At 36.8% G+C, this 23,214-nt stretch overlaps 1 protein-coding gene across 8 annotated transcripts in view; it reads right to left on the minus strand.

The window, feature by feature from the left end:
• PPP1R16B (protein phosphatase 1 regulatory subunit 16B) overlaps window positions 1-23,214 on the minus strand; it is a 117,269-nt gene that overhangs the window by 11,656 nt on the left and 82,399 nt on the right. For all 8 annotated transcript variants that reach the window (XM_083358032.1, XM_083358029.1, XM_083358033.1 and 5 more), the window contains 5 exons: window positions 16,975-17,042; window positions 13,419-13,564; window positions 4,916-5,019; window positions 2,701-2,825; window positions 229-354 (listed from right to left, as the gene is read on the minus strand). In XM_083358032.1, the coding sequence (XP_083214158.1) occupies window positions 229-354; window positions 2,701-2,825; window positions 4,916-5,019; window positions 13,419-13,564; window positions 16,975-17,042 (569 nt within the window). The remainder of the gene's footprint in view (window positions 1-228; window positions 355-2,700; window positions 2,826-4,915; window positions 5,020-13,418; window positions 13,565-16,974; window positions 17,043-23,214) is intronic.

Below are 23,214 nucleotides of genomic sequence, written 5' to 3' on the forward strand. Positions count from 1 at the left end.
AACTAATCTGATGTTTCAAGGACAATTCACAACTAGGTAATGTGGGGAAATTACTATCCTGCTTTCTGCTTGCCTGTTCTCCTCACAAGAACAGCCCCAAGCTGGTATTCAGTGACACACAGTTCTGGACAGATTCCATTTAGATGTATGGTAAATATTTCTTGATAATCCAATTTTTCTTGAATTGCTCTAGTCACATTTGAACTGGTCCATTAATGAAACACATACATGTCCCCAGAAAGCAGCAGCATGGAGGGGTTCCCAGCCATCGCAGTCCTTAAGATCCAGTCTTGCTCCCTGGTCTAGAAGCAGCTCTGCTGCATGTAGATAGCCATTGGCTGCAGATATGTGTAACTATAGTCAGGAAGAAAGAAAAATGGTTTAAATGTCTGCAATTTTCTGTAATATATGCACATGTATCTAAGTATACTCTCATTTTTTTCATTTTCTTTCATTCTTTGCACATTCTTTGTAATGCTTGTTTTGATTTTGACTTACAGCTATCCTGGTATTCATTCTACAGGACCAGCGTTATGTGACTTAATTATCAGTGGCTTGCTATAGTAGTCAGCCTAGTTTCAGACTAGGGGAAGCTAGTGTTTAGAATGATTTCTGTTCTTACATTGATCTAACTATATAAATGTGCAGGATCTAATATATAATATTTGAGCATTAACTAATCAATGGTAAGATTTCTTGAGCAAATGGTAATAGGTAATATCTGCATTAAAAATCTACATTGGCACTCTAAAGTTGGAATCTGGCATCTGTCTTGCTGTTGTGAGCCACTCAGATAGGGAGCCATATAAATCTTTTAAATAAATAAATAAAATAAAATGTCTTAGGGCTCAACTAGAAGAGAACATTTTCTTTGTTCCCATTTGTACTGTGGAAAAAGCCTGCTAACTTTGCCTCTTCTTCCACCTAAAAGGCTCCCTTGAAGCTGCTCTTATCAGAAGATTCAAAACAGATGCCATTCTAGATCTTTCCTCCCACTATATCATGCCACAGGTAATAACAATTTTGGAAAAGGGAAAAGCAATTTAAGTGTGTTAACTGGCTCTGAAGGAAAAGACTGGTCTAATTTTTCCTCCCCAAATCCCTAGTGAGATGGCCTCACTCCTAATTACAGAACTGCACCATGATTTCAGCAGTGCAAAAAGTATGACAATAAACTCCCTGGAGAAATAGACAAAAAACTTTCTCTCTAGTTCAACATTCTTGACGTATAGCAGCCATTCAAAAAGTAAGCCGAAGTTAAAGGCAATAGCTATCTTCCATATTATTCCAGAGCAGTATTTATTTAAAGATGCCACCTTTGATTTTGGAGATAATTTATAGTTGCCAAACCCAGTAATCTAATCTCTAGGAATTTCTGTTTGAAGCTCCCTACAATTGTGCCTAGGAAATTCTGCAGCTTATGTATGAAACAAGATCTTTTATTGGTCTAGAATCCCATCCCTTATTTAGATTCAATGGATAATATGGGGAAAACCTATTTTCCATGACATGAGATAATGTTTATTATGTACTACTAAGATCCTAGTAATATTGTACAATGTGTATTTTGTTAGAATTGCTGTCATGTTACTAAAAGATCATGCATTGTCAAAGTCATCATCAAAACTTCTGAATACATAGGACCATTCTTATAAAGTCATTTCATTGTTTCTGTTTTATGGATTACCTTTCACATTGTTATTTGAATGTATTTTCTAGCTCACTTAATGCAGAATTCACTATTAACAAGTTAAACTTAATAAAAATATTAAAAAACATGATTTATTTCTCTTGCACTTTTATTATATTGAGTTTATAATCCCAATTCAGTCTCTGACATATACTATATAGTAGAGTAAAATAGCAGAAGCTTTTACATGGTGAAGCATCTAATTTAGTGTCATTGAGTCTAACCTCGTCCAGAAAGGCAGTTCCATGGTAATCTCTATTGTTGAATGCAAATCTGATGAATAGATAAATATAACTATATGACTAGTTTATTCAAACCTTTAGTTCCAAACGTAGCCTCAATTAATGATTATGCCATGAGATCAGTCTACTATGTTAAGAGGTTTCTATTACTGTTGCTGTTATTGAACAGACATAAAATTACAGCATGAATCTTTGGGCAATTTCATACTTTCAGCCAATGAATCTTAATTTCTGTGTAAATGTCATCTGTATAAAATCATTGTGTTTAATTCTGTCTTCAGTGTACATGTACTAGAGTTTGCATGTGGTAATTTGAACACTGGTTGTTGGGGGGCTTTTTGCATTCATTTGCAACCTTAAATTTCAATTCCTGCCATTCTGAGGCAGAAAACAAGCCAATGTAATAGGCAGTACCCCCAAATCATATCCCCAGCCCCATCTATGAATCTAACAAGTTTCCATATGTCTGCTTTCAAGTTAAAAGCAGCTATGTTTTTCCAGATGTAATACAGGAGCAGCAGCATTTAAGCCTTGGGCAAAAAATAATAATACAGATCAGAGCAAAAATAATGAGACTCAAAGCAAGCAGATAAATAAGTAGAATTTCTTCATTTTTCTTGGAGGGAAAAAACCCAACCTGTTTTGAACACTGACCATTTCAGGACCATGTACTTTAAGAAAACCCTACAGGGTGTCTTGAAGGTATATAGGTCCAACTAGATGGCCAGCCTGCATCCCAGCTGTAAAAACAATGCAGATATGGCTCACCAGTGAAACACCTTGAGCATCTATTATGTTCAGATCCTCTCCTCTTGCAATCATCTCTGAAATATCATCAACCATTGCCTGTTCAGGAGCAGCTCGCATCTCATTGATTTTCTCTTGTGTGATTCCTACAACGAATATAACAGGAAATTTGCAATATACAATTTCTGGAAACATTAAAGCAAATGAATAGGAAAAAAATGGAAAAATATGCAATAATTTTTAAAAGTGCCTTTCACATTTATTTAAAATACAAAAATGCTGCTGCATTAACCATTCCAATCCCAGGGTCTCAGTATAATTTTATTGGCTATTCCCAACATCTAATATAACCCATACTGTAATCCTCAAAAATGATCAGATTCCATGAAAACTACTATTACCCTGGATAGTAAAGTAAGGTATTGTTTTGACTCTTCAGAAACAGTGATGCAATAAGTATCTCCTTGGCCTAGATTTTATTTTATTTTACAAGACTAAACAATTTTTATTCAGGCCTAGGAACACAGCCTTTTTTGTCCTGGAACCCACTCTTTGGAACCTCTTTCCCACAGAAATCAGATTGGCCCTGACCCTCTTAGCCTTATACAAGAAAAGACATGCTTCTTTCTGTCTGTGCCAATTTGTATTGTATGTTTTTTTAACCTCAGCTATGTTTTTATTATTTTATGCTGTTTTTAAACTAATTTAGTAAGTTATTTTTTAGGGTTATTTTAGTTTGTTCCTCTTTTTTAATTAACTTGCTGGACACGTGTATTTTACTCTTTTAAATTATTTTTCCATACTGGTTTTTTGAATTTCTTTTTCTAAATGGAAATAAAATTACAGATATAAAATAACATAATACAATGTGTATTTTTTAAAAAATATACCAAGTCTGTCTTTTCCTTATGAAATATCTCAGTACCAACTGCAGGAAGAATTGCATTCTTGACCTTGACTTCAGAGCTCTGTTGTCCTTTGTGTAAATGAACTGTAATGATTTGATACTCTAAATAGTCTTCCTATTACATAAATTTTAGAAATCACTTGGGAGAGTAAACATCGCATTGCAATATATGAAGACTTTTCTTAATTTTTAATGCATCAATTTAAAAAGAAATATTTAAAAAAATCAAAGTTTTCTTACATTTTCTTATGGGAAAAATTGTAAAAAACATATATTGATGATGCACCCACTATTTGCTTTTTAAATTTTGGTTAGCTTTTTACACCATTATATTGACATGTGATGTCTGAACAACCCTGTTGCTATCTTTTCAGTAAGAAAAATCATAAAAAGTCATAAAAATCAGGATTCTTATGAATGTTACTTTTTCATTCTCATTTAATGTTTTCCAAATATAATAATAATAAACAAAATGTTATTTTATGCATAACAATTGATTCCAAGCAGAGAATATCACTGATTGTTGATAAAATGAGTAAATGGATAGAAATACTGCTTCTATGCAACTAAGTGTATAGATGGCAGAACAATGTGTCCTAATCTGATGGCAATGTACCTATATTTGACTATAACTCCCAGAATTATTAAAATGAAGGAGTTCTTTTTTCCCATTTATATATAATACTTGAATATTTTTTAATGTTAGTAAAATATCAAAACTAGAAAAAGAGGATTTTCTTAATATGAATTATGATAAAGATTAAGGAGTTAACAGAAGCATATGCTATTTCTCACAGCAAAAAGAGGCAGAGGTGGTCAAACTGATTCTTTTATCCAAAGAAGAGAACATATCTAACCTTGTTTCTATTTTGAAATTGCTTCTGGATTTTTGATTTTAATGAAAAAAGAAAAGAAACTTTGATTTTGATTTTGCTAATTAGATAGGTTATAGAAATGGCTTGTACATACTGCTGTGTAAAAGTAAAAAGTTGCAGTTGTAATGTTACTTTCCACTATGCTAAAAAGAGTCGGAAGTTTGTGCCTTTCCTTTTCCCACTGTAGACTTTTTTTCCTCCCCCCCCCCACTTTTCTATTACCTTTTAAAATTTCTTTTTGTATTTTATATTCTGAGAAACCAATAAAAGTTTGAATGCTCCCAGAATTCTAGCTGCATGTAAACAGCAAGAATAAATGAGCGTTTCACACCAATGCACCTGGAAGGGAAGAGGTTGGTACAATCTGTCTTAGCCTGCAAACAGAAAAATTATACTATGGGGCAAAAAATTGACAATCTCATTTGATGCTCCAGGTTCTCATATCCTGCCTTACCTTGGTATGCCATGCAGGTTTCAATAACATCCAGAGTTGGTTCATCTTCACAGAGGTCATATGGCATGTTGCCATCTGCATTCACTGCCAGTAGGTCTGCCCCACTACAAGAAAAAAAAGCAAGACATGAGAGATATCTGCAAAGTTGGACAGAAAATCCTCAGGCACTTTGAAGGATGTATAGTAAGAAGCAAAAAATGCAGCCTACAGGCCAGGTACAGCCTACTAGCATCCTCACCATTCCCACAGCCCCCACAGAGTAGGTGGAGCAAAAAAGATGATACTCACCTCTCCTCCCCCGGGCAAGTTTACAGCTGTCATTTTATCCATGGAAACTTTCCACCATTATGGGACACACTTTAGATATATAGTTCTTGAAATTCCAGTAAAATAACCATTGAAAACTAGATGATTTCTACTTTTATATAGCATGCAGTAAGGTTACATTTTTAATTTTCTAATTATATACTAAATGAATTTACATACTGAAGGATATTTAGAAAATGACTGGTCATTGAGGTCAGTTTTATTATACTGAGTCCTGTGGCTCCCAGAGGGAGGGCGTTCTCTGTGAGTGCGCCTGACCTATGGAACCGTTTACTGGTTGAGCTCCGGATGGCTCCCGACCTTCGCTCCTTCCGACGCGACCTAAAAACATATCTGTTTAAGCAATACGGTCTGGTCTGACGGGTTCTGTTTTAATTATTGTTTTAAGATAATTATTTGTGCATTCTGTTATTTATGTTCACTGTTCACCGCCCTGAGTCCTTAGGGAGAAGGGCGGTATACAAATCAAATAAATAAATAAATAAACCCTAGCTAAATGTTACTTATGGCCACTGAGGGGGAGTGCTAATTTGTTATTGTTGCAGTTCTTTATAATTTTAGTGTTCTATAACCACCATATTGTTATTTTGATTTTTGACAAGCTACAAATACTGGCAAATAGATAAATGTGTTGGGTTTTATAGGAAATACAGTTCATGCGTAAATGGATAATCCATGGGAATTTATGTTTCTCTTGCATGTTTTGCAGAACCGGTCTCATTTGTCTCATAGGTAATTTATCATGTACTACTGTATATGTATATGAGATTTTTAAAAAACAAAACACAGCCATATCTATTTGCAAACCCGTGATTTTTTTTTACTGATTACTAAAAAAATTGCCACCAAGCTAATAAGCAAACACACTTCCCAAGAGTCTCACTAAATTCTAAGATGAATGAGCATTTTTTAAAATAAGTAATCAGTATTGAGTATTGTAAATGTTTACATTCTTGGAGAACATTTCTTTCTTTATTAGAGTAGAAGGTGCTGAGAGGCATGTGCGCCCTAAACTAGCAGCCACTCCTTCATGATTTATGTTATCTACATTTTTGGTCCGCCAAGCAAACATGGCATATGTTATTATACAGATCAAGTCTTTCCCATGTGTTCAATACACAGACCGTTCATAATTCTCAGCACTGGTTATATTAAGCTGGGGAATTCTGGGAATTAAAATCCACATATTAGAGGAACACATGGGTGGGAAAGAAAGCTATAGGCTCTAATAATAATTATTAGAGCTATAATAATTATTAGAGCTATAGGCTCTAATAATCCAAATAATAAAATAATATAATGCTTGATAACAAGAACATTCTGGCTTAGTGAGATAACACTAAGCTAGAATGTGATTTGTTGTTTCTGGCTTATTACTGTACAAATCTAGTTACTGTACTTTACAATTAATGGCTTAGGCTTAACATATTATACTTGTTGAACAACTATCTTAGTGCAAGGTATGAACCAATCCATGCTACATATTACAAGTACAGAAAGCCCTTCTATCCACCCAAGTTATTTATTTTGTCTGAGCAGTTCATCTCATCAAATAACTTTATAAATTCTTCTACTTTTTCCTTTCTACTTCAGTGTATCCTTCTAGCACATTCTCTGTCCTCATGAATCTTTATGTAGAAACAGAATAAACCACCAGTGACCTTCCCTGGATTTTGATGTTTAACAGAGTTACTGCCATTTCACTACTAATAGCATTTAAGAATATTAATCACATAAAAGCAATTCAGCTTAAAACATAATAATGAAACTAATCAAAGGTTGTGTTGAGCAAAAACATGTTACTATCTTTCTACGGTTTTTCAGTCAATATAACAAAATTGGCATAAGAGAATTTTTCAAAGAAAAGGACAGTTCTGTATAGTTTGTGGAACTCTTGCATTTAGGTTAATCATAAGCTAGCCACCATTCACTCTACAATCATTTGTAAATCTTTTTGTGTATCAGGCCAATCAAAGGAAGGAACTCTTCCTCTGGCTTTTTCAATAGGGATGATTCCTGCCAGAGAAGGGATCCTTGAGAAACTGATAATTTCCAATTTCCTGGAGAAAACTGGAGGACTGACCACCAAACTTCTCTGCCCACAAATAAGGTAGAGAGTTCAAAAAACTATTTACAGCAAAAAATATACTTCAGCAAACAGCTTAAAATTAAGCACCTATCTGAATTAAAATATGTATTCCTGTTAGTTCAGGTTTTCTATTGTGATTGGATATTAAGGAGGATATAAACATGACCTCATACATAGCAGTGGCCTCATACATGCATTTCCTTAAAATATCTTTCCATTTATTTTACCAGCTACTTTGTGAAGAGTATCTAAACTGATAAACCCACTATTCTCCTGCAAGAGGTGATACCTACCCCCAGATAAATTGCCAGAAAGGTACCAAATATTCTGAATTACTTGAACCTCAACATGCAAATATTCAGTACAGATTAAGCTTGATCCGCCTTGACATTGAAAGCCTTTGAAGAGGACCAACCAACCACTCTTACGGATATTTATGCTCATTTTTCTACCCCATGAGAACAGAGGAAATTAAAATGTAAAATGCACCTGAAAGCTGTTTGTCTATATCAGCAAACAAAGCCTAGGATTAGGCTTCCTTTGTGCTGCTGCTACTTTTACAAGTCTCTTTGGGTTCCATGCTCTGACACTGAAGCCTTTTGATTCTGTGCTTAAATAAGCTCTTTGATCCCAAAGACTTCTGACAGAATCCTGCTTTGATTAGAACAAACGTATGTTGCTTTGTGTTCCGCAAATAAACAAATAAAAACGAATCCAGCCCATTGCCTATTTTGATACAAAAGCTCAACTGCTTCAATGAAACTATAGCCAAAACACGCCCTTCTCTTCCAAGTTCACGGTAGCACATGTAAAGTTTCCCCCACTACTTTTTATTTTATTTCTATAGCAATCTTCTGTGAACATTTCAGAAATGGGCTATAGTGAGTAAATATATGATGGCTCATCCATCCATCCATCCATCCATCCATCCATCCATCCATCCATCATTCATTCATTCATTCATTCATTCATTCATATATATATTTATATAGTGGTCTTTCTGGCTTTGAAGTCCATAAATAATTAATCATAATTAAACCATAACAACCAAATTTGAAAATTCAAATAAAAATAACTACAACAATTATATTAATATGATGTTTTCAAGGTCCTCAAAAGCCCCTTACAACCTACAGTCATACAGCTGGATTTATCCTGGCCCAATGCTCAGGAAAATAGACACCTTTTTAGAGCTTTTCAGAACACCAGAGGGACTGGGGCCATCTGAATCTCATGGTAGAATGATATTCCAGAGGCAGCCACTGGGATAGAGAAAGTTTACCTCTGTGGTCTTCTTTATGTGACACTATTTCAAAGATGGGATCTGGGATATGCCCAGCATGTCTGATCTGGTGAATAAGCAGAAACAATTGGAGACAGATGATACTGAAATAACCTGGCTCTATGTCTGGTTATTTATATAAATCTCCATGTATCTTTGGGTTGGGGTTGAGGGAAGATTCAGAACCCACAAATAGCATCATATTGCCAGAATTGAGCTACAGTTGGCAAAGAGCTTTTGACAATTTCATGGGACAAAGTTTTACAACTAAGTACTATCAGCATACTCATGATATTTCATCTCATCTCATCTAATCTGGCAATTTCATATCAATGTTGAAAAGGACTAGGGGAAAGAGTGGAGCCTTGCAGTATCCCTCAGTGGACTTCTCCTCACATACAAATATTGACTGGAAGCAGCCTCAAAGGAAGGAGAATCACCATAAAACAATGTTCCCTAATCCCATGAGCCACAGTGCTATCAAAGCCCCCGTCAACTCTACAAATGAGCATGGCTGCAGCATTTTCCTTCTCATTCTAGGATGCCACATAGATCAGAGGGAGGGGGTTGTCAAGGTGCTTTATTAGTCAAAATAATCTTTTGTCCCATGGGAACCAAGGTCATTGGGTGCTCCTGAGACTAGGGAATGGGCATTGCATGGGTGGGACATTTAACTTTGTATTGGGGAATTGTTACTTGTGTATCCAGACTCTTGACCATGCTGATACTTTGTAATGAATAAAGATGTTCTTCTGAGGAATTTGCAAGCCTTGAAGTTCTGCTTTATTCATCTCTGTCGGAACCATGACACCCTCAAGGTCATTGGGAGATCAAGGAGATCATGGTTGGTCTGATTCTTTATTCATTTTTTTTCAGTGGCATTCTAGGTCTCAATTTTGTCATTTCATCATCTAGTTTCCTCTGAAAACTAGAGGGTGGTCCAGAATTCATGTGCATAGAGAGTTTGCATAGGCAAGATTTGGTCTAAGGCTGTCATCACCCCCTCATTCCAGATAGCAATAAAGGCCTCAACCAAACCATGCACTAGAACCTCAGGAACAATCCCAATTTCCAATGAAACTCAACAGAGTCCATTAAATATCTAGGTTGGACCAACTGAATACTGTATGTCCTTTCTTTGTACTGAAGAGAATAGCAAGATCTAACAAATGACCCTCAAAAATCTGGGTCAGGTATATAGTTGCCATGGTGGTCATGAACTCCAAAGCTGTCTCAATCTAATCCTATATATGTCAAGATAATGCTCTCCCCCTCTCCCCCCATTACCATACACTTGGGGAACTCAAAAAATAGAGATCACCTTGATGAAAGAATGGATGAGCCATTAAAAGAGGAAAAATTATATCTAATTTCTGGGAAAGTGGAAAGGGTGAGAAAGAAACTCAAAATAAAACTGCCTTGATTCTGTTTGGTATAAAATGGGCCAGAGAGAAACTCTGACATGCTTTCAAGGGTCTGTTACTATGCCATATAATAACATATAATAACATAGTAACATTTCTGGAAAAGATGTGGTGTCTGACCTGGCCACGTCAAAGGGCTGGCAACTGCCAAACTAGCAATGCACAGTTCACATACGGATACTGCCATGTGGCAGGAAGCTGATTCACTAGAAAGAGTTCCATTTCATCCCTATAGTCTGACTTCATGAACAGTGTCTCACATTTGGTTATCTTTGGAGTAGCATCCCTGGAACCCACCAGAATCTCTCAGATGACAATTGCAAGATCATTGCCCCTACCCCTGGAGCCCCACCTGATGTCACACACAGATAGCCACATTTCTGAGAAGCTCCACCCTTTCCCATACACAACAGATTTGTAATGTATGCAAAATTGATCCTGTCATCATGAATAAGACCAACCATGCATTGAGCAGCCAGAAATCTGAGACTCTGAAGACCACCATTAGCGAGAAGTGCAGGGGATGAAAAGTCAGCATTGGCTCTAAACACTGAAATTGTCTTTCCCCAGAATGGCCCAGTCCCTTTCTCCCACCATCTCTTTCCCTCTGAATTAGAATCTTCATGTTCCATTAACAAAGCAAACATACATGCTACAATTTTTTTTGCAGACCCAATTCATACTGCCAGTTTTTCAGTTTAAACTTTGGCCAGTTTGAAAGCAAGACATCTGCAGAATCATCACTTTAATTATTTGCTTCACAAGCTTTATATTTGCTCCCAAAGATTTGGGTTACTGCCATAATCGGTTCCTTTTGGCAGGATGCCAAGCTGTTTAATTAAGGTGTGCCTTTTGTGTGTTTCAGTGAGGAGATCTGACTGCTATTTTATTTTAACTGCTGAGATGCTTTTATTGTTTTCAGCCAATTTCAAAGATGGCTATAAAAACTGCTTCATCCCAGGTGAGGCTGCCGTATTAGTTCATCTAGTCTGCTATTATCTATTCTGATCACCATTTTCTGACATTGTAAGAGAAGCCAAGCTATTTTTGTTTTGTTTTTTCATTAGAGATGCCAGGATTCATCATGGAACCTTAAGTTCTCTGTTGGGGCGCCTGCCCTTTGGAATCAGCTCCCCCAAGAACTTCGGATGGCCCCAGATCTCCGGTCCTTTCATCGCGACCTAAAAACATACCTTTTCCAACTGGCCAACCTGGACTGATGTTGGGGGTTTTAATGATGTTTTTAATTTTTACAGGTTTTAGTGGGACTTTGTAAAATTTAATTTCTTTTAATATTTGTATTCATTGTTTTTATTGTTGTTTTTATTGTTGTTAGCCGCCCTGAGTCCTTCGGGAGATAGGGCGGCATATAAGTCCCATAATTAAATTAAATTAAATTAAATTAAATTAAATTAAATTAAATTAAATTAAATTAAATTAAATTAAATTAAATTAAATTAAATATAAACAGCATATTCCCTGTGACTAAGAAATTATTTCTTAGAATGAGAGATCTACATATATATACACACATGAACACACGTTGACACACCCACACCTACACAAATTTACCAATGATCTAAAGCAGGGGTGTCAAACTCAATTTCATTGAGGGCTGCATCAGCATTGCAGATGCCCTCAGGGGGCCAGGTGGGTGTGGCCTGGGTGGGCGTAGCTAAAGTGCGTATGGCCTACTGGGTGGGCGTGGCCAGCTCTACATCGTTCGCATCAAGGGTGCCTATGGGGGCCTGGGCAGGCCTGGGACAGATCTGAGGGTCTCTGGCAGGAGGAGGGTCTCTGGGCCAGGGCCAAGGCAGTGGGGGCCGTTCCCTCACTGTTTCCAGGATGGCTTTGTGGGCCGCATGAAACCACTTCACGGGCCAAATCCTGCCCCCGGGCCTTGTGTTTGACATGTCTGATCTAAAGAACATACTTTCACTTATGTATTAAAAAATAAAGCTATGCAACACATCAGTGGTAAAAAGGTGTAATGTCCAAAGCATATTATTATTTTCACGTACAACTCCACTAAATATTTACCATGGATAACATTGAACAGGAAGATGAAAAAAAGATAGACCACAAATACAAATACTTTTCTCAAAATAGATATAGACGAAGATCATTAAAGACTCTTACCTACTGAAACAGCCATGTGAAAAAGCATACCTACCCATTCCACACAACCATCAGCTCCATCTCCCAAACCCTCAGAAGTATCTTACAAGATTTACTGTTGCCATCTTTGTAAAAAGCCACCTTACTTCAGTTCCTTAAATGACACCTTTTGAACTGTTAACAACACACTTGACTTCAACAGAAAGTGAGGAAAAGCTGAGCAGCTGGGAAACAGGATGAGATGATTCTCACAAACTGAAAACTGTCCACCGGAACAGCTCTAGCATTTCTGCTGAACAAGTCTCTTTACCGCATTAGTGCTGGAATTAAACTGCAGCCAATAGTTGCAGAAAAATCTACCAGTAACAACGGTATGGTGTTGATCACAAAGCAGCCCATATGCCCCCCATATGGAAGAACCCTACCAGACCATTATGTCTTGCTGGATACTGAAGCTATTCATCCATCTTGTCTCTATCTCATTACTATGTTGTCTTGATTTCATCACTATACTCTATTTCATTTTCTATCCTGTCTTTCCACTAAAGTTTCTGCTTCAGCGCTGCTATGATAGAATGAAGACATATGCTTCAATTACTATCTACCCAAAGAAAATAGATTTATAACATCTCTGGAAGATGAGAGAGACATTTCTTTATTGGGAGACCTCTTTTCCTGAGAATTTCCTCTGAAAAATGTTAGTATACAGTACTACAATCTGCTCCTCAGGAGAAAACTTTAGCTGTTCAAGGGTTTATATTTGGAAACCAGAAGCAAGATATCTTTCTATTGCAGTTTTTTAAAAACGCACCCAAAAGACGGAATGCACTCTGTGGGGTACGGTATTCAAGCATTTGCCTGAATCTGTAAGGGTTCAGAATAGATAGATGATGCAACAATGTATACTGACTACCATACTCATACTTTCCCTGAATTATTCACATTGAGCAAAAATGTCTAAAGGAGAATTGCACTCTTGTTATTTGAATGGGAGTATAGTTTTCTGCATAAATCGGAAGCCAGGATCACAGGATAATCATATTAAACATATGTGAACATAACTCCTATTTAGATCTTCCAGTTGACTGCATGGAGATGTGCAATAGTAGGTGGATAAGTATAGGGACACTGGTGGAGCATGCACATACCTTTACCTAATTGTCTTCACACACCCAAGCAAATGTTTCAAGAGAGCTTCTGTGTAGACTAGGTTTAGCACAAAACTGGGTCAACAAAAAATACCAAATATCACAGGTCACCTACTGCTGAATCAGGATCTTCACTAGATTGATGTGTCCACATGTTGCTGCTGCATGCAGAGGAGTCCACAATTCATTGTCCTTTGCATTGACATTGGCTCCATGGCTCAGAAGGAGTGTAACTATTTCTTCATAGTTGTCTATGCAGCACTGTTGAGAAATCAAACCAATAATGTTAAGCTTTAATTTGTATAGATGATTTCTGCCCCCTGAAGCAATGGAGGGACTTTCATTTTACTGCCACCTGACAGAGCATTGATGCCTTGATAACATACAGATGATTGAAAGACAAACGTCAAGGTGATGAAGACAAGCTTTGTGTTCGCAATGGGGAGACTAATGTTGTAATATGAGATGTAACCACCTAATGTTGTAATTGCATTTATTCTTCCATTCCATGATGCAAACCTAAATAGAAAAATTACCAACAGCTTTTGGCTCAGTCGCTTTCTTTGCCTTATAGTTCTAGATACTAAAACATTCTTCATAAAAAAAGTTCCAAGCAGAGGCTCAGAATTCGGTGTCAGTGAAAAAGTATGTATTACTTCTCATAGGCAATATCCAATAGCCACCTGCCAACAGATCCATCAAAAATAATTTTTATTTCACTAATACAGATGTTATCTTTTTATAATCCAGTATTCATGAGAAAGTGTGAAATCAAAAGCAGAAAAATCAATCTGACACATAAAAATGGAAATGTGCACCTCAGGCAATGATATTCTGCAATTCTCCAAAACTACAAAAAAGTTTTAATTTATAACAACTTCCAAGTATCATTGGTCTTCTTTTATATAGATAATACAAATGGTACAATCTCTGGAGCCATCTGCTTAAGATTTTGGCTCATAGTGGTGTGAAATATATTAGGTAAAGGTAAAGTTTCCCCCGCACATGCGTGCTAGTCGTTTCCGACTCTAGGGGCCGGTGCTCATCTCTGTTTCAAAGCTGAAGAGCCAGCGCTTGTCCGAGGACGTCTCCGTGGTCATGTGGCCGGCATGACTAGACGCCAAAGGCGCATGGAACACTGTTACCTTCCCACCGTAGTGGTCCCTACTTTTCTACTTGCATTTTTACGTGCTTTCGAACTGCTAGGTTGGCAGAAGCTGGGACGAGTAACAGGCACTCACTCTGTTACACGGCACTCGGGATTTGACCCGCCAAACTGCCGACCATCTGATCGACAAGCTCAGCGTCCTAACCCACTGAGGCTAAACAATTTGAATGAAAATTCAGTAAGCTGTTAAAAAAGTCCACAGCACCGAGATTTTATTTGTATATTGTACATGGCTCTGGAGCAGCTTCTTCCTTCTAGACTGACTACCTGATCAATTCTGGGTGGTTAAGATGGAGTCCTCTTTTTATTTATCTTCATAACAAGCTTTCAAGTTGTGCCCAGGAATTAATGTGTGATTCGTTTAGATGTTACACACTTCCTTACACAACGCACAGCAACTGATAAGTCAGTACCTTTCTTATGAATTCCTAAGAAATTTTCATTTAAACATACAATTGATTTATGACACCTTTGGTAAATTTAATGTCAAATGCTAGGAGCAAAAATAAGCCAAATCTGATGTTTTAAAATCCAATACTCTTCTTCCATTTGCATAGGTGAGATATAGCAGAGCTTTTCAAACTGTGTTCTGTGTAATCTAGGCAATTGTGATAACTTGATGGGGGCTCCATGAGAAACTAAGAGCAAAAGAGGAAAAAGCTCATTCAAAAACAGTGCTTTTCTATCACTAGAGGTTTGCCTCTTGATCAAAGCTCTAAGAATTTGATATTTTTTTTAAACTGACAACTTCCATGGCCTGAAAAATTTGAAACCCCTAGTATAAAGCAATGTCTCACATTAACATTATTCAGCAACACTTATATTTATTATTTAAAAAAAATTATGAATGAATTCAGGTTATATGAATGTCAAGGCATTCCAAAGAACTTAAATAATTCCAAGTTTAAAGAAAATCCCAAAATGATGCCTCCCAACTCAAATGTCCACTAGGAAAAAGAGACAGAATTCAACCTGCCTAAACAACCTGACTTCTAATGTGCAATATTTTATATGATTACTTTTCTTATTTTATTTAATTACTATATTTCAAAATCATCCTTTGCTCTGGATTATATGCTAATTAAAACAAGAAAGAAAATGTAGCAACAGGAAAAAGAATCACAAAGCAAATAGTTGAATAAGCTATGTTGCCAATATGACTGCATTCTGAAATATGTATTGGACAATGTCCAATACTGATGTGCAAATTCTTGAGCTCTCTTAATTTTCAGTAAGTAAAACATTCAAACAAAAGCATGGGAAATGGAGAGAGGAAAATAAGGAGATGACTTAATAAGTAAAGGTAAAGGTTCCCCCGCACATGCGTGCTAGTCGTTTCCAACTCTAGGGGCCGGTGCTCATCTCCGTTTCAAAGCCGAAGAGCCAGCGCTTGTCCGAGGACATCTCCATGGTCATGTGGTCGGCATGACTAGATGCCAAAGGCGCACGGAACGCTGTTACCTTACCACCATAGTGGTCCCTATTTTTCTACTTGCATTTTTACATGCTTTCGAACTGCTAGGCTGGCAGAAGCTGGGACGAGTAACAGGCGCTCACTCTGTTACGCGGCACTCAGGATTCGACCCGCCAAACTGCCGACCATCTGATCGACAAGCTCAGCATCCTAACATGGAAGGAGACTGGGGACTGGTGTACTGATAATTTTGGCTTGTGTTCAAGGCTTCATTTAGTATTGTGAGGATATGAAACCAATGGCAGAGCTCTTGCTTTTAAAAATATAAAATCCAAGAATTACTCTCACCCATTTTCTTCTTTAAGCAAAATACAGAGTGAAATAATGGGAAAATACAGTCTTTGATGAACAGGAAAAATCAGTAAATTATAACTTGTACTGTAATTCTACAGTTGATCTATTATTTTTATATTTATTATGTTTATATTTAATTCTTACTTTGCAATATCCATAACATGCATACTGATTTCCAGGGATCTCTTGCTGCTTATGTTTTAACTCACTTGCACTTTTATCTGCTGATGAGAAACTTCTTCTTCCATCTATACTGTAGATCCAATACTGTGTAGATTGACTAGAAGAGCTGCTGCAGCTAATAGCTTTTTATCTGAATAAATGCAAGTATGGTGGGTGCAGGGGTTCAGAATTGAAGGAGGATAATTAATTCCTACCATCACCACGCATGTCATTTTCTTAACTTAAATCAGGCACTGAAATCAATTAACTACATAATTGGAAATAAAAATGCAACTTCTGTCCCCGACAGGTTTTGTACAACAGAAAACAGTAGTTACATACTACCAGCTTTCCCAATGGGTAGCGAGGAAAACATGATTTGGTCTATGCCTATTTCACAAAGAGATCAACTGAGTGTTTTCTTTAAGATAGTAACTACTTTCATGTATTGCAGTCCACTATTTCCTACTGTCCCTAGACCTATACACTAGTAACACAGAAATCCTGATATACGGCTATTTTTCTTCCTTTCTCCCTGAAAGATGTCACTTCTCAGCTTTCCAAAATGCTTACTTGATGCAGAGCAGTTAATCCATCTTCATTGCACAGATCGGGACTGAAGTCGTTCAATAAATAACAGACTGAAAGAGACAAGGCAAAGATTTATCTTCAGGAAGGTTTATTATACTTTATACTTAGATGGAACAAACAATTGGCCCCAAAGGGAACCACTATGTCTAAAATGCACAAAGAAATAAGCTGAATGTGCTTTATATTATTATTCAATACAATAGAACAAGCACCATCTTAAATCCAAAAACTTTCACTCAGCAATTGTTTTAAAAGCTATCTAGTACTCAGTCATCCCCAGGTGCATTGTTATAGCAAGCTATTGCTAGCATTTAATTAACATCAGAACATTTGACAGATGAATCCTGTTCAGCAATCACAATTATCAGTTTCATTGCTTCCAATCAAGGACTAGTAATGTGCTCTCCTTCAAAGTTACTGCACTGCAGTTTTGGTGAGTTTAAACCAGTGTGGTCAATGGTGAATGCAGACTTGTACTTCAACAATATTTGAAAGGTTGCCCAAGTATTTTTTTAAAGAGGACTGCAAAAATGTCTCTTGGTCCCTAAAGATGAATCCTAAATTAGTGTTAAGAAATCCATAGAAAAATGAGAATTTTGGAAGTGAACATCTTAGTTGCTCATCTACATCAGGAAAGCAGTGTAAAGATCCAAAGCACTGGTTCTTCACCATCAGACATCAGGTTCAAAGGATTCAAAGAAACTAGAAGCAAAATAATGAAAACAGTTGTATTTTTAACAGGGAAAATGCACTGAACAATGGGAAGCTATTGTACGTATAAATGGTTTTTAAAAATGAAACAAGGATGAATTTAAGCACTTTGGTAGACTATTTATTAAGGAGATGAAAATGGGAGGAGAAATTTTAAGATGTGCAAATGTCATAGGAAGATAGTGGATAATATGTAGTTTGTTGCAAAAGATGAATGCTTGTCAAGAGAAATGAAAATGTCTTTGTACAAGGGAATTCTCCTGCCCACTTTGTCATATGGAACTGATGGTTAGACAACTCATAAAAACATAAAACAAACTATAGGTGGTAGAAATTGGGGCCCTTAAGAAGAATGTATGACAAAGCAAGAATGAATGTGTAATGAATGAATGTGGACCATATACAATATTAGTGACCATTATGAATGAAATATGGGCTGTTTGATTATATAATGACAATTAATTAAGATCAGTTCACTGTATGATGAAAGCCTCTTCACTGAAAGTCATGGACTTGAATTGACTATGCTATTCCAGTGTGGTGTTGATCCTTATCAGTTTTCCAGTCTAAGACTAAGACAGAGTCACTGGCCTAAAATGTCCCAGCTAGCTTTCATATTTAAGAGAGGATTAGAAACAGGATATTCCGACTCCTAGTCCAGCATCACTAACCACTAACATAAATATATACAGCGGTATGATCAGCTTTTATATTTATTTTAGATACAGCATCCCATGGTCACACGAATGCCATTTGCAACCTTCTTTGCTTGCTTCCTACAGGAAAAGTCAATGGGAATGCCAGGAGGAGGTTGCAAATGGCAAACATATGATGTCCTTGTGTATGTGTAGTGAAAAATTACAGCATCTCAGATTTACTATCTGCACAGCCTATGTACCTATCACATAGACACCAATACATAGTCTATATCTGTATCTATATCTTTATATATTATGATTTGCTTAAATTAATTTTTCCTATTTTATTGCCTTCCACATGCATTGGTCTATATCTGACATGCTAATTGGGGTTGGAAAAAAGCTGCAGTTCATCATCTGCACTTCTGAAAGGTGCTAGACAGAAGAAATCTGGGTCAGGCATCCTTTTTCTTGAGTGTGCATGAAAACTGGACTGTTTTTGTTAATTCTATTTAAGACACCATCATAAAAAAGAGAAAAAGAGAGAAGAAAACTAAGATTTGAGAAGTATTTTTTGTAAGTTCTAGAGAAAACTTTAAATTTTCCCTAATAACCAATAGCATTTGCAAACATACAGTACACTATGATGGACTTTTACTTTCCCTTATGATTATGCCCCTTCCTATCCTTTCTCATCTGAACAATGCATTATTTATATTTTCAACTCATCCAAAGAGGCAGTGTGTGCAACCCAGAAGGTATGTAGAATGGTTTCCAACCATTGTTTCTTGTCCTGCCCTCTGGTGCTTTGGAGAATAATTTGACCCCCTCTTCTTTGTGGCAGCCCCTCAAATATATGTTTCTGCTGCCCTTCTTGGAGGAACTGACTAATAAATGTGTCATTCACCAGTGACTCTGGCTTTTCTGATTTACTCTGAATACAACTTACATTAGGATTCTTAATTCAATCTGACTCATTTAAAAGCCATTGTGGACTAATGACATGAGTATCTGTAATCACACTGGGTCTGCTTCCAGTGATATAGCCATGTTGCTACATGAAAATTAAATTTTATCAGTTCTTTCTGCTTCCCTTCTATTTTACAATATATTCAGAAAAAAATAAACTTGCCTTTTCTGTTCTTTCCCCTACCTCATATTCTTTACCCCTTGGGTATACATTTGCATCCACAAATTTTAAGTAATGAATGAGATGTTATACCTAATTTGCTGAGCAAATGCAAACTGGTTTTATCCAGATAGAAGCAAAGACTTTGGTTTCTTATTCCTAATATTTATATTTTGTTCTTGACTGAGGTTTCAAAGCCATTTATTAGAGCAATTTAGTGGCTTTTTCCTCCATTAATGTGCTTGATCCAGTCAGGCCATATGTATTAGTGATTATCCCCACACATTCTGGAAGTGAATTTGGCATTGACTGCATATTTATGAAAGGATACTTTTTTGTTTATTTTATATAATTATTGCTAATTAATTATATTGGATGGCATTTTGTTGTTCCAAGATGCATAGAAGCTACAAGGGAGGAAAACTCTACCTATTCACACACCCCTTTTCTTCTTCATACAAATAGTTCAGTCATTTATTGTGATGTAGCTGCTGACATCCTTAGTCTATGCTACAAAAAATGGGAATAGGTGCAGCAAGCTGCTTGCGATGATTAGATGCAGCATCTCATTACATAAAATCCCTCTACTGTCCTTCCCATAAATCTTTGTGCTACTATTGTGCTACAAGGGGCTGCCTCAAAAAAGAGGTTAGTCTATTTTCCAAAGCACCTGAAGGCAGGACAAGAAGCTATGGATGGAAACTAATCAGGGAGCGAACCAACCTGGAACTAAGGAGAAATTTCCTGACAATGAGAACAGTTATTCAGTGGAACGACTTGCCTCAAGAAGTTGTGGGTGCTCCAAAACTGGAGTTTTTTAAGAAGAGATTGGACAATCATTTGTTTGAAATGGTATAAGATCTCCTGCTTGAGCAGGCGGTTGGACTAGAAGAACTCCAAAATCCCTTCCAACTCTGTTATTCTGTTACTATATGTCTTCTTTTCCAAAATACATAGGTAGTCCTCAAGTCATGACCATAATCGAGGCCCGCAATTATAGTCATAAATCATGATTATAATATGGGGTACCTCATAATTGGACCTAATTTTACGACACATTTTGTTAAGTGAATGGAACGGTCATAAAGTGAATGCAACAATTGTTAAGCAATGGTTGTTCAACATTGTTGACTATGGGGTGAAGTAAACACTGGTTTCCAGAAAAAAAATGTCATAAATCACAGACAAATGACCAGAAGGCATTGCAAACAACCATAAATGTGGGCTGGTTGCCGAGTGCTCAAAATGTGATCAGGTTATTATGGGAGGAATAGATATTGGATCTTTGAAACCAGGTTGTAAGTCACTTTTTTGGGTCCATCATAACTTTGAATCGTCACTAAGCAACCAGTCACAAGTTGAGGGCTACCTATTTTAGACAATTACTTAGGAAGAATAAACAAAGCTAAGTTTTCAAACTGAGCTATGATGTGCTCAATAAACAGTGGCTGAGTTCATACAACATTTCATGCCAAAACCAAACAAAGCACATTTTGATTCAGTACACTGTTTGAAATCCACATATATTGGGAATGTTATTCAAAATCCCCAGGAGTAAATATGGCTTTATGTAATGGTAGAGAAAGGAATATCTGAACAAGTCTCCAGAAAATAACAGTAGCCCTGTTTCAAAACATTTTCACACTTGATCTTGGCCAAAAAAGCTGAGAAGCTTTTCTGAAATATAAGTTGCTAATCATGACAAAGTTGTTGGTTCATTGAATTCCATTTATATTTTACTTTAATGTTTTTTTTACAAAGCATAGAGGTCACAGAAAGCCCTGTACATTACAGAGACAATTTAGGATGGTTTCCAGTAGATGGAGAAGATAACTGTGTAGGTAGGTGTAAATAGGTTTGTGTTCTTGCTGGCTTGGCTATGATATTGCTTTGCTTTCCTGCTGCATTTCAAGACCATTTGTCAAGATTTTGCAACAAGGTGACAACAGTATAGCAAAACGGATTTCAAGTGTGTTAATAAAGAAAAATTCAATGCCAGATGTACCTTATTTGGTTACTTATTCTTCTCATCCCCCAAGAAAATCCTGAGAACTTTAGTTGCATAAGGTATTTTAAAAATGGAATTACAATTTTGTGACAAGGTGACAGCAATACAGCAAAAGGGACTTCAAGTGGGTAAAGACAAATTCAATGCCAGATGGAAGAATATCTTGGGAACTTTAGTTGCATAAAATATTTTTAAAATAGATTTACAATTTCTAGGCTATTGGCAAGACACCAAATCAAAAATAATATAGGTTCCTAGTGTGAGGACTAACTACGCCAAGAATGCTAACTTAAGAAAAGTGACCATGCAAGATACCTGAAAGCTAGTCCATTTCAGGGTTTCCACTTTTTTAGATAGACCAACACATTTTAAAAAGGGGGAAATAGTGGCTGCTGAAGCAAGTTTCCCTCAAGAAAACTGTGAGAGATGTGAAAAAAGGTTAGAAGCTGAATGATGTTATGGCATTACATAAAGGAAACCACCAGAAGTAATTGAAGCCACAGGTTTACTAATACAGAACACATCGTTCCAAGTTGTCCATGTGTATCAATGCAATTAACACTGCCTTTGTACCACATTGGGAGGTGAAAACTACTTTCAGAGCAGAGCACCTAAGGCCACCTTTAAACTGACTCAATAGCAAATAAATAATAAAATGCAAGTAGTAGGAAGCAGATGTTTCTCTGGAAATAGTTAGCAGGCCAACTCCTTGTACTAGGCAAGAAGGCTGCATAGATTTGCTCTCTCTCTCTCTCTCTCTCACACACACACACACACAAACACACACACACACACAAACGAGAGAGAGAGAGAGAGAGAGAGAGAGAGAGAGAGAGAGAGAGAGAGAGAGAGAGAGAGAGAGAGAGAGAGAGAGAGAGAGAGAGATTGTGGATAGGGTTTTTCTGGGATTTGCAGAAAATCCAGAGGGATTCTTTGCTCCAGAAACCAGGTCTGAACTATTTTAAAGCTTATGCTACATATTTTGGATGTTTTAAAATGAGGGAAAGAAAAAGCTGCACTGATTTTCAATGTCAGTAGTCAGACAGGGTTCTGGGAATTACCCATTGCTGCTTTAAATTCTTCAAAAGAAAGAATAAGAGAGTAGGCAAATTCAGGGGTTGCAAAAGTTTTTGTATCACTAAAAGGTTCTACTTTTAAATTAAGTGGCCTAGTTTTGCATATTAAATTGTTTCAAGAGCAGTGTAAGTTGAAGATAGTACCTTCATAATATAAATAGTTACCCTTGGACAAAGCTTATCAGAATTGTAAGACACATGATCAGTTTTACCCATTAAATTAAGAAACAAGACATTATGAACAGTTCTCAATGCCCTTAAGTCTCTGGACTACTTCCTGCCTACCTTACACTCCTTGTCTCTAAAATGCCTACTATCACAATACTGGGCAGCTGTATAAGTATTTGAGCCCCAGGGCAGACTCTGTTAGTTACCAAGACCATGTACAAGAAGTAATTTGACACAGCTAAGACAAACTGCTAGACAGTTGCTTCATTTCACAGTCCTCCCGCCCCTCCTCTCCCCCCCCTTTTCAAATTCATGAATATCTTTACTTCTCAATTACTTCTTTATCCTGAGAGCTATTCCTAGAATATGGTCACTTGACCTTTCACTGACATTACTGGACTTCATGTGTGTTGAGGCTTCTACTTGCAAATTTTGCAAAAGGTTATTATTCAATGAACAAAACAGAGAAGCAGTCAGCAGGAAACCATTCAG

This window comes from Vipera ursinii (assembly GCF_947247035.1).
Source record: "Vipera ursinii genome assembly, chromosome: 3".
NCBI lineage: Eukaryota > Metazoa > Chordata > Lepidosauria > Squamata > Viperidae > Vipera > Vipera ursinii.